The sequence below is a fragment of the Myzus persicae genome, unplaced genomic scaffold, assembly GCF_001856785.1.
Source record: "Myzus persicae strain clone G006 unplaced genomic scaffold, MPER_G0061.0, whole genome shotgun sequence".
NCBI classification, from domain to species: Eukaryota; Metazoa; Arthropoda; class Insecta; order Hemiptera; family Aphididae; genus Myzus; species Myzus persicae.
In genome coordinates, this window is record NW_019103904.1 from 8,666 (window position 1) to 22,516 (window position 13,851).

The following is a 13,851-nucleotide window of genomic DNA, read 5'->3' on the forward strand; positions in this document are numbered from 1 at the left end:
CCCACGCTGCGAAACTAACTTACACAGGCGAGAGAATAATAATTGAAAACACAAAATTCGAAACAAAATTGAATAATATTGTGTATACAATAATTAATAAACTTCGATGAAAACAAAAAAAAAACCACTTTCGAAATCGAATCTAATGGAATCGGAAAACTTCAAGTGCGGCAAAAACGTATACAAAGAAGTAAGAACGAGAGAATTCATAATGGAAATGCCCAAGACAAGTCCGGGTGTTCAGAGCTCCGGTCGAGTGAAAAAAATAAAATCACCCGATCAGAGTGTATAAGGTTTCGCAGTGGAAAAAAACTCCAAATAAATAAATAAATACAAACTACGAAATATCGTTGACGGGGTGATGGTTGGTAGTGGTGGTGATGATGCCAGGTGGTATCGCGCGTAAACGGCCGAAATAAAATCGCGTGGCTGGCCGGGAGGAATGCGGTTTTTGTAAACGAGGAAAAAAAATTGATCCTGACCTGTCTGGTTTTTCTCAACCGTCGGGCTTGCGAGTGCGGTCTATACCGACGGTGCTGTTCCAAGTCTTTGGCCCGGTTGGTTGCGTTCGGCGAACAAGTGGTGGACTCGACCATCGAATATCTGTTGTTGTGGTGGTAGTGATTAGCAGCGACGGTATTGTTACCAGCGGCTGCGGCGGCAGCAGATACGGCGGTATAACTACGGGCGTTGCTGGTATTTCCACCTGCACCACCGCCGCTGTTGGTGCTGGTGGTGATGGTGGCGGTAGTGCCTACGCCGTTGTTAGTGGCGGCGGTGGGAGTGGTGATAGCAGCGGTGGTGCCTTTGGTATAGGCGGTGGTAGTGCCTCTGGTAAGGGCGGCGGTGGTGCCTCTGGTATTGGCAGCGATGGTGCTTTTGGTGTTGGCGGTGGTGGTGCCTTTGGTGTTGTCGGTACTACTACCGTGGTCGTAGTTAGCGTTGGGTATGACTACGGTGTCAGCGGAGCAATTGGAGCGGTTGCTGTTGGATCTCCGGAGCATTCGCAACATAATAAACGCGCGACGGGATGCAGTGACTATTCGGCGGCGGTGAACGGACACCCACCCAGCGTCAACGAAACATCAACAAAAATCCGTCCGGCAGACTAGTTTAGACCGTTATAAGCGTGATTTCTCTAGAGAGACACAACTACCCTGAACGCACGGAAAACTGATCGAAATTCTGTGGCGGTTACTTGTGGCTAGAACGAAACAATTACGAAAAAAAAAACAGAAAAACTACTCGCATTTATTGTACAGGGACTACTTGATGCATCCGTCATGCGTATGCGTGCAATTTTTTGCGTTGCAAAATTTATATTGATATATTATTATTATGACGGGTGTGTATCGATTGGTGAGAGAGCGCGAGACGGCGGCCGGTGCCGATCTCAGTGGACGCACTGACTGAGAACACAACCACCACACACACTGGTCCGGCGTCGGCCGTTTACACGCACACGCACACACACATACGCGCGCGCGGAAGAACACAGACTCACCGCACGCGGCGGCGGTTACCACTTACCACTCGTCGTCGACGGGACGCGGCTGCTGCGCGGCGGCGGCGGCGGCGGCGGACAGGCCCCGGTGGGAGAGAGAGACCGTCGACGGCGTTGGCCCGGTCGGTCGGTATCACTTTTGGTCGCATGATGACGATGAGATAGTGATGATAATAATATTATATTATAATTTTATAACACACAATATTTCGAACTATGTTTCGACGATGGATTATTATTACTATTATTGCGGGTGCCTACGCGAGCCACCGCCGCCGTACGGTGAAACGCGTATTATTATTGTCGTGAATAATATTATAATATTATACTCGAAGCGAGCACGGCGGCGATCGCGTAACGTGTATTATCTCTATCGCCCCCGGGCGAGAAATAATAGTGAGTAACGCTCGCCGCCAACACACACCGTACACAGTACGGAGCGTGTTGTGTTTCGACCCCTGCCGGCGTCATTTATTTAAAAATACGTTTTTATATTTCTCCACGTCACACATAATAATATTATATTTTTATGTCGTACGTTCAACGTAGTCCTATAGGTAGCAACGGTCATTGTAGTTGGGCGTTATCATGACGGCCCCGCGGGTAGTGCATTTCGAACAATTTTACAGAACGTTTGTCAATCTATTTCAACTGTCGTTAAACGATACTATTATACCGTATCGTAATGATGACATTATTTTCGACGTCGAAAACGAATAGCTTGCGAGTGCCAGATACGGAAAAAAACAAAAACATATACGTTATTTGAATTCGTATCGTAATTGTGATCGTTTTCTAAGGCGGGACAGACCGATGCCGCATATTGGTCTCCGGGAAACATGTCTAAATGCATGATATTATAATACAGAAGTCACCAAACGACAGGTCGTGCACAAACTGTAACTGGCCCACAGACAAGAAATTTCATTTGCACAAATATTTATTCGTGATCCCTGATAATATTTTAGTACCGAGATCCGCATAGATAAATGTGTCGACATGATGTCGTTATGAGTACGCCCGATCGCCACTTGCAGCGCGCGCGATATTAATTTAATGTGCAAACACGCGGACGACGACGACACGACCTTTATTAAAAGGGTCGCCGTGCGCGGGGAACTGACGGACGGACGGACGGACGGACGTCGGCCCAACGGTTATTAGGATGCGCGAGATTGACGGGAAAATAATAAACGACGGCTGCGGCAGTGCGTCTCGGTTTACGACATTGTAATAATAATAATAATATTGTCGACGGCGGGTTAAGTCCAAATACCTTGTTTTGGAGTCGTTTAACGGTCGGTACCCACCATATGCCCCATCGACAGACGTACTTAGGATATAAGCGTAACGCCGGTCACGCAAAGGCAGCCACTTTTTTATGAATACGTTTGTGAGTTTATAATAATAATATCATGAAAAAGTATTACTCAAAAGTATTATTTAGCCTTTATTTAACCTTCGTCATGGTCCAAGTTTATTTTCTATAATCATTAAAAATTAATTTTACCCCATTAATTTATTTATATTCATTCATACCGATCTCCTTCTTGCTGTAATAATCTGGTGCAGGGTCGAAGAATTCAGGGGCATTCGCATCTTCAATAAGATTGGTCTTAAAATCGTCACCAATGTGCGAAAAGTTGAAACTTTTTACGGGAAAACCGTCAACTTTGTGTACTTGGATTAGTGGAGCGCAGGTACACTACAATAATATACACAATAACTGAACTATAATGGTACTCGGCTCCCTTAGACTTCTGTCGAAATTTCAATTAGAAGTAAATAATAATATATTGTTTATAGTTAATATAGTAACAGTTAACATTTCATAATAATTATTACACGCGAATAAACATAAACAAATACGACGATTTCCTAAAGATCTTAATTTCTCTGACCATTGTCACACATTATTTGTATTAACGACATGTGTTTATTGTCTGTGCGGGAGTTCCATATTATAGTGATGGGTGTTCCACCCTATTATCCTAATGACCATTTACTACGTACACAACCAACTTTACGTACTTTTCATATTGTCTACATCGAACTCCTTAAAAACGGGTTGAAAAGAAAGATAAAAATAATTAACGTAGCGACAAAAGCCGAAAGGCGGCAGTGCCCGCATAGTGGTGTATTATAAGAAGATGACATGAATTTTGTCCTGTAAAAAAGGTATAGGTACACCAATTGCGTCCCGCTGTATTTGTTCGTTGTACATTAAAATAAAAATGTAATTCGTGCTCAGAAACTAAAAATAAAAAATATGTTACGATAAAATGTCCTTTGAAAATTATTGACGGATAAAAGTTTGTTTTACCAAAATGGTTGGCTAATAATAAACGTTGAAAGCGTGTTTCAAAATCTTTGAAACCAACGGAAATTATGAAATTTTAATTAACATCAGAAATAATAGTATAATATCCACAACCACGAAGCGCCATCTGAATAAATCAATAAATTCTAAGTCATTCTTTTAAACAAAAACGTAAGTACATCGTAAGAATAATATGAAAGACCAGTTAAACTAATGCATCGACATTTAAAAGAAAATATTGATGTTATAGCGTGAAAAACAATTTCAAAACTATAGATGTTTGCATCGTAGAAATAATTTATATCGAGCCGAAGTGAAAAATAACCACAATTTTCATTAAAATAGTTTATCTCTTTGTTCAACTTTAAATTACATTTACTATATAATGCGAACCATTTTCGTTTTTAAATTATTCTATAAGTAATTCGTTTAATATTTACTGTTTACATGCAAATGAAATTTAGAATTTTTAAATAAAATTAAAACTTTTAAAGCATTTTGTTGATAATTATTTACAGTTCACAGTCTTTTTAATAATTATTACATGTACATTTTTTGTTAAAAAATAAAAGTACAACCAGATGATATGATAATAATAACTACATATTGAAGAATTTAAATTTTAAAATTCATAAATTTAGAATATTTAAATGTGTTCAAACATTTTAAACTTGATTTAATTTATGAAGATTTCAAATAATCTAAAAGAAGGTATTTCTGAAAATTTGACCAGAAACATTGATAAACATAGGATCTAGGATGTAGGTAAACCTTTTTCCGGAAAGCCACCAAATTGCTCCAATTCCGAGTGACACTGTTAAAATATTCACAAATCTAAAGAATGATCATACCGAAAGAAAAAAAATTGGCGTAAACAGAATTCAATTACAATAAGCACATATTAGGCATTAATCATACGAACAATAATGTAGTCTCAAACACGCCAACAATACAACCGGGCAACTTTTTTGTGTAATTATAATACGAGTACATACCTATCATTTTTAGTAGATATCTTAAGTAACATAATATGGACATGCACACATAATGGTAATTCATCCAATTTTATGATTTTTGCGGAAATATGAGGATGCACGTGGCCGTCTATATAGAACACGTACGGTTATACGCCATGCGCTCGAAATAAATAGGTTATGTAGTATTGTCTGATACGTTGTGTAGTCTCGGTACACTGTAACTAATATTTATTTTTTTATTATTATCGTAGCACGTTTGACCGATTGTACGGTTTAGATGAACTCATTTGGTAGGTACCAATAGACTTTACAAAAAAAAGGAAACGTGCCAGATGAATTCATTTGACTGTGAAATCACATACATATTCAAATTTTATTTTATCTAAATATATTATACTATTATACTTATGTACTATAGTATATTTATACTTATATAAGTAGATAATTTTACACATGAATTACCTACGTAAATGTGCATAGCACAGGGAATATAGAATGGTAAAGCTAACACAGAATTACTTGCTTCAAAAGCAAACACTCGTATTGTCTCAAATCGAATCCAATTGAATTTAAATTAAATAACGAGTGTTGGATAAAAAACTGAAAAATCAAAATTAACGAAGAAAAATCCACTCAAATAAACTTTGTACGTTTACATGACATGAGTAATACCCAATAAGTATTAATAAGTTACAGGTGTTGATATACTATTGTGATCACCAGATGTCACGCATTAAAAAATATTATCTCGTTTTTTGGAATAATCTCCCTCTTATTAATGATGTCACATTTGTCCTATACATTTTTGAAAATTCTAAAAATTAATTTTTTATTTAGTTTGTTTGCTTAAAAATAAATATTTTACTATTATTGTCTATGGTTTCACTTATAAAATGACACAAACCATTAAATGTAAATCGATATGTAAATACATATTAATACATTAGTGTATTAAGTAAAATTAATTAGAGTTGTAATTAAGTTGATATAGTAAGTATTTTATAATAAGTGATAGCCGATAAGTGTATAAGTAATTTTTAAAAAATATAAGAAAACGTCAACCCCCCCCCCCTCCTCCACAGGAAAATTATGGTCACACTACCATATAAGTTCATATAGAAATAATAACGATAATATTGTTGGAGGTTTAATGTATATAGCGGGTGTAATATCGCTCATATCGCTATATGGCTATAGGTATGTTGTTAAAGTTTGATAGTTTGATTTAGAAAATACATACCAGTTATAAATTATGATTTATCTTATATTTTCTCGATATATCTGTATACCTGGCGTATGGGACTGTAATACGAGTGTAACTGGTGACATAATTCAGAATTGTAAATTTGATAATAATATTTTAGATTATTTTTGTTTATGAAATCAAAATATGTGCGTAAGAAAAGAACTAAGAGCACATCATGTGAAAAATAATATTCACTCTCGGATAGTCGGAAAATAACCTAGATTAAACGCGATTACTTAATACTTATACTATCTATGTTACCCGGCCCCACCGATAAAGTCGGCGCACGCTTATGATGCATTATACAATAATTTTAAATTGTCCGATTGCAGACGATAGTATTAACTATTAATACATTATGAATCTACTCGCTCCAAAAGGTTGTTTTTGCAAATCAATTGCCAATCTAAAGTAATAAACTGCACCGTAAGCTCAATTTTAAGTATATTATTTTGCAGCCAAAACAGTATAGGGAAGAATAAATAAAATAATGTTATAAAAATTCTTTGGAGTTATTTATTAGGATAAAAAACAACAATATACTTAATACGACTAAAATATAATAGTGCAAAATATTGCAAAGTTTTGACAGTAGTCAACATACTATGAAAGATAATCCAAAGATTTTACCCCCATTGTAGGATTATTGTTGTTATCATAATACTTTACTTGGTGATTAATGGAGAACAAAATGGTTAAAAAATATCCTATTGATTTTCTAATAGTTTATCTGCTTGCAAAAAGATTGAAACCGGTTTTAACAATTATTCTACTCGTTATGGTGTTACGAGGACATAGACAAATGGACGACAATGGTAAGCTGCTGTCAGCATAATATTTTGAAAGATTTAAAACAATTTTTTCTGCAAGATGTTAAGAATTAAAAATAATCCTACAGTAAAACGTATGTAAAAACAAATTATCACAGTAAAAATTAATATTATGTAAAAAAAAAAGTCAATTGTCAGCCAATGGTTATCGCCGCCGAGGCTTAGTTCTTATAAAAAAAAAATTATTCAAGAATAATATTTAATAAATGTCAAATGAAAAAGCAAAAATCTTCATATAGGTATATCCTAATAAAATAAAACTATAATAGATCACAATAAATGTGTTGAAAACATCTAGGTTTAATTATTAAATAGTTTTGATGTGTTAGGACCCTACGTTTAATGATAACCGTCACGTAACAGCAAAGCTATTTAGAGCAGTTTTCAAAAAAATAATACTTGTTAATGTAAATTCAGACATGGCATTAAGCATGGACGTCCAAATAAACCATAAGTTATGGCCATTAATAATAAAAAAACGGCTAAACTCGTATTGAAAATACGAGTAATAATCACCAAAACGAATCAAACTTTCAGAGTATAATTATGAATATAAAATTACATGGAGATTAAACACCAAACAAAATTATTTATAAATTACAGTCTACAACCCATATTTTTATTTGCGGGTCTTTAACTTGATATAAAAATGGATTTATACATTAATACATTTTATACACCTTCCATTAAAATTTAATGTGATAATAATTTATAGTTAAAAGATTAAAAAACGTATAAGAAACTTAAATTATGAATTTTATAACATTAAATCATATGTTTTGTATTTTAAATTGTTACTACAATTTTTGTTTTTGTATGAAAACGTTTTAGTTGATTAAAACTATTAAAAAATATTCATGCAAAATATAGTACAATACATATTATAACAGTATATATAATACGTATTTACCTACTTCCTTTAAAATATTTAGATTACGTCCAGAAAAAAGAAATTAAATAATATTAAGAATTTAACTACCTAGCAAATTAAGGCTTTTCACGCTGTGACCAAACATACTTTCTTTATTGATAAAATCAAAAAGCAATATAATTTTCCAATTTAGTCTTAAAAAATAAGGTCATGAAATACAATACAAAAATTTAACAAACCTTAACTCCAAGAATAAATAATTTTTAAGTAGTTGTTATGTTTTACATTTTTGGATGTTATATTACACTTCCGTGTCGTTAGTTTTATTTAGGTGTACAATGGTATGTAAGGCAATCACGATTGGTGAAATTTGATACCAACATTTTAATAGTGCATAAGAGACTTTATTATTGCTACTTAATAAAAACTGATTTACGATACATTTAAAATACAGCAAAATCTTAAATAATTCATTATGAAAATTTGTTGATAACATTTAATTGACAAAGAATAAACCAGAAATTAACTAAAAAAATATATTCTAGAAGAAAAGAAACACTTAAATAAAATAAAAAAATACATCCATAACTATTACCTATGTATACTCGTATATATATATATACACACATATAAAAACATTGAAAATATTAAAATAAAAATCGTTTAAGGAAAATTCGGAGCCACTTTTTGACATTTTTAATATTCTTAAGTAGACTCTTTGAATAATAATAATTTCAATATCATGAACCTTTTTGTAAGTACCTTGAGGTATTGTGGCCACAAATAGATAGGGGTTGGTCCTCTGAGACTTGGATGGTAGACGATAGATGTTAAAAATTGTAAGATATAACTCAAAAGTTTTACCAAATGATCCATCTATTTCTCAACATTTGTAAAATGTATTGATAACATGGTATTCCATGATGCCTATGGGTACTTAATAAATATTTGGTATCCGTAAACGGTGTTAACGACATAAGCGAAACTATTTATTTAGTATTTACCTAACTAATTGAATATTCAGAACTTGGATGATGATAGTTTGAGTGACTTCTTGATGAACTTCAAGTTGGTGGTGAAGAAAAAGTTGAGTTTGTTTAAAGAGAATAAAAAATTACACGAAACCAGAATTTATCTAAGAGGGGGATGTGGAGGTAGAGCACTCGGAAAGCTTATTTACAAAATTATTAGTGTACTTTTAGTTTTTGCTCTCTTGACAAGCTCATTATTAGTACCTACCATCTAACTAGATTAGAGCCATACAATTACGAGTATAGCTTCCCTTATTAGTTATTTGTAATTTTTTTTTACTAAATCACCTCTAATTTTAAGTCCTCAAATATGCCAATGGGTCATTTATATGATAGTTTTTCAGAGCACATAAAAAATACTTTGGCGCCACTGGTATTTTATCTGATAATAAAATATGTATACATAATAAACTCTAAAAATAATTACTAGATTTTTATTAGTTAGTGTTGAGTTGTTATTTATTCAATAGAACATAAATATTATCAATACACAAAGTTAAATCAATTAAACGAAATAACTAGTTATACAAGTATAACGTATTGATGTATTGCTATTTACTTAATGTTTACTATACAAAATTGGTATTGGTTATTGACTTAAGAAGACGTCGCAGTCGTACCCACGTGTGTTGACTCCGTCTTACTAACGCAGAACATAACACATTTCACGTTAAGAATAATATATTTACCTGTTATTTTTATATTACTTATTATTTATTTCGTATTATTGATAAGTATACCAATTATTATTAAAATTAAATGTATAAGAACATTGTCTAGTAAATTTTAACTTTTTAAATATTTTAATTTTAAAGCAAGTCATACTATATTTAACTTTATAAGCATAACAAAATTAACAACAAATTTATGATTTAAAATACTCAGAATAGTATTTATTAATTCAATCAAACCATGTAAGTATTTATTTTATTATAAATACAGACAATGTACGCGTCGTTATGACCTAGTAGCTTGAGAAATGAGGTTACTCAAACAATACAAGATAGCGAAGAATTAAAAAAAATTCGTTTTCATCAAGAAAATAAGGTCAATACTTTATAAAATAAATGGATTTTAACTTGATTAAAAAAACTTGATTTTAACTTGTTTATATTTGATTTGTTTTATTCAAACAAATAACGAAAAACAATAAAATATATAAAATAATTGTATTGTTATTACTTATTATTATTATTTATTTAATAGTACGTGGGTACAAAAATAAATACAAACATATAAACAATTTTGAAGGTTGATTTCAGTGTTTTTCAGCACCTGTCGTAAAAATTTAACTGACGTATTTCATATTTTCATTTTCATCTAATAGTTATTAATAGTTTTATACAAATGACAGCGTAGGTACCAGAATACTGGAATACAATAAATTGCTGACACGTTAAGTTGAACAAAATATTTAACAACAATATCTTAACAAATACATTCAATTGATATTCAGATTTATTAACAGCAGTAGCTCTATTGATCTACTCGAATGCCCTCCTCCCTTTTTTTATATCACCTTGGCCTCCAACGAGATTGCTTTAACTTTAAGGTAATTTTTTTAAATCAATAACATTATATTATGATCAAACAATTTGATTTTGTTAAAATTAAAAAAAATTGTACAAATGCTAAAAAAGTATGTATATTACATTACAGTTTTTGAAGAAATAATTATTTTAGGTTTACATACAACTCAAGTGTACAATTTAATTTGTTTACCTTTTAAATTATTCTGACCATTTTACTAAAAATATAATACATATTTTTTTAAATACTTAGTAATAAAATAAATAAATGAAAATAAAAACGTTCATTTTAATATCGTGTATACATAAAAGGAATATTTTTAATTTCTTTGAACTTACAAAAGAATATAAAAAAATATTTTAAAAGCTACGCAAATAAAATTATTTATAAATCTTTTACTTCAAAAATAATTTATTTAGGTATTAAATCTTACCAAATGTACATTATTATTTTCTTGTAAAAATTTAAAAAAAACTAATATACCTGTAATGTATATGTTATAAACACGTATCTTCTATTAAAAATTATTTCCATCTATTGTGGAACAAAACTGTTAATATTTATGTAGAGTTATTAATTATTGGTATAGGTTGTATTTAATTATAAAAATTGAATTTAATAGTATAATATATGATATAAATGTGTAACACGAACTCCGAATTTCGAATATAAATTAAAAGATACTTCTTAGTAAAACGATATATTTTGTGAGTGATTGGGAAATTTATTTAATGAGGGATATTATTATTAATACAACAAATAATACCAACATATTAGGTAGAAAAGTGCAACAAATAACACGAGGGTTATATGATTAACTTAGTTATATTTATACACCAAAATAAATTAGAATATAATACATATATAAATACAATACACGAAGAGTTTGATTTGGTTGGATGCAAAAATACACATTACAATTAATAATTAGAAGCTACCTACCTAATAAAAGATTATCTTATGAACAATAAATTCGAATCCTTTATTTGTACCATCAAACTCAAAGATGATACTACTTAGTTGTGAAAAGAAAAGTTTATAATGAACCAATAAATAATAACAGGGTTCAAATCTGCCTTATAATTTGACGTAAAAACATGTTTTTTATTGTCTCAAACTGTGTTTTTTTATCATTAAATATAAAAAACTTATTTTAACATCTGATTAATGATATAAACACGCGGTGCATTGAAGCTGAACAATAAATTAATTTGATACTTACAAGAGGCCGAATCAACAGAAAAAACCTTTGTAGGTACATAATTGCAATTTACAGACGTAAAACATCTTTTCACAGATACCCAATTTATTTAAAAATATAATAAAGCAAATCGTGACACAGTATTAAATGTCAGATTGATTACATACGATTATAGCATAATTAGAATACATAATTTACCCTTTTAATACTTTTTACTGGATTTTATTACTGAAACGAAGTATGAACTAAGTTTTTCATTTCATACCTACTAACGTAAGTATTAAGTAGTATACAATATATTTTCGAGAATTTACGTCGATGATATGACACAATTTGTTATATACGCATTTTTTATGAATAAATTCGTAGTTGCTATGTGAATTTATGTCTCGTACGATTGTACTCTTCAAACATTTTAGTCACTCCAAAAAATACCAAAAATCTATACATATATATAGATAGCTACATAACATTTTAGTTAAAAGGTCACACTTTTTATATGTTCTAAAGCATAAAATGTTTCATCAAATAGCGAAATTAACTTTAAAATTACGAATTTATATCAAATAAAAAGTACCTAACTAAAGTCTGCAAGTTCTTACCTTTGAGTTTGTTACATGGTCAGTCGCAAGCGATTCTGGAACAGTCTGTAAAGTTGTTCTCATGGCGGAAGACATTTCTTAATACATTTGAACAAATTTTTTAAGATATCCAACCAATTTTTAACTGAAAAATAAAAACAATAATAAATTTAACAATTTTAGACTTCATAGTTTTTTGATTAATTATCAGAAGACCGCTGTTAAATTGCAACTGTTTAGAATTGTAAACTTCAAAAATGTATTTAGTTTCTATAAATCACAAATATCATTTTTGGCTCTAAAATAAATACCTAGTACATAATCTTAATACAACTATAGATTATTTATATATTAACCAAATGCGCGAGTGCGTGACCAAGATTTACCTAACCATCCGTTAAATGACTGATGGTAACTGAGTTATAACTTATAAACAATTCAAATATACTTAAAATATTTTAACATACTTCAAGCCATAGATAGTCGGAACATAGTATAAACGGTATGCATAGACGCAACAATGGGCATTTTAGAATGAAAGTCACCAAATTTGTCTTTTTCTATACAAAAAAATAAGAAAGGAGTTTACTATACTCAAAAACAATAGATTTGGTACAAATTAAATTATGAAACTTGTATGCTTTAAAGGTCATATATATCAAATCATTACATTAAAAGTGAATATTTGAGAACTTTATTTTGAGATTTATGACATTCAGTTGTGATCAAAAATCACATAATCCTTCTTGTTAATTACAACTATTTTTTAAATTTAATTTACTTTAGAATGTTCGTATTATCAATTACATTTAAATATAAGCTAAGAAAAACTCGTATTCAGAAATAATAGTATGCACAACAATAAAAAAAAATTGAAAAGTAGTTTGAAATTTGAAGGTACTTAATGTAAAATAAATATTAAGAAATAATATATTTTTAAGTATTTTCATAATATGTACGATCGTCAATAATATGAATATTCGATAGGTATAATAATATAGCGTATTTATAATTAATTTAAAATAAAGATAAAAAATATAGGCATATGCCAGACTTCTGGCCCCCCCCCCCCCCCCAAACAAAGAAATAAACTCTCATTGCAACTGTATCTATATTCTATATTACTCGCATATTCGGAAATAAAGTGTTTTTATAAGTAATTTTTCAAAAAATATTTTTTAGGTAGGTATTATCTAACAACAAGATATTTTATGTATGCCAAATGGAAACTAATAATTGGTTGTTATTTAAAAATTTCGAATTTTTTGAGAAACAATTGAATAGCATAAGAAAAGCGGCGAAGAAAATCCAAGCGGTCTTAAAAAAAAATTAATTCATAAAATACTTGAATCTGAATACTTGAAGAAATTCGGTAACATTTTTAGGGGGCATTATCAAAGGTAAAGAAGCTCCACCTCGATAATTATTGATAATGGATGTACATATAATTATAATTGTGAGAAGGGGCTAAGCCCTTTTCCACACCATCTAAGCATCGAACCTAAAAAAATGTATAGAAAATCATATGACGCAGAACAGCATTACACGTGAGGTAGACACCATGGTTGTATTTATGGTAAACTTATACACAGTACCAGTACATGTATGAAATAAATATGCCAAAATAATAAATATTAGTAGGTATTTGTTCAGTTTGCAAATTGTATTATTTTTCGTAATATGGAGAAAAATATTTAGTATTAGCAGTTAAATAACTAAAATTATTCTTAATCTAGCAATTTAAAAGCACATAGGCTCTA

General features: G+C 30.7%; 1 protein-coding gene across 1 annotated transcript; it reads left to right on the top strand.

Moving 5' to 3' along the window:
- Window positions 1–211: 211 nt before the first annotated feature.
- LOC111036141 (glycine-rich cell wall structural protein 1.8-like) lies at window positions 212–1,112 on the top strand. Its single transcript, XM_022318049.1, has 2 exons — window positions 212–286; window positions 441–1,112. The coding sequence occupies exons 1-2, from the start codon at window positions 212–214 to the stop codon at window positions 1,110–1,112; spliced, it is 747 nt and encodes a 248-aa protein (XP_022173741.1).
- The last annotated feature ends 12,739 nt before the right edge of the window (window positions 1,113–13,851 follow it).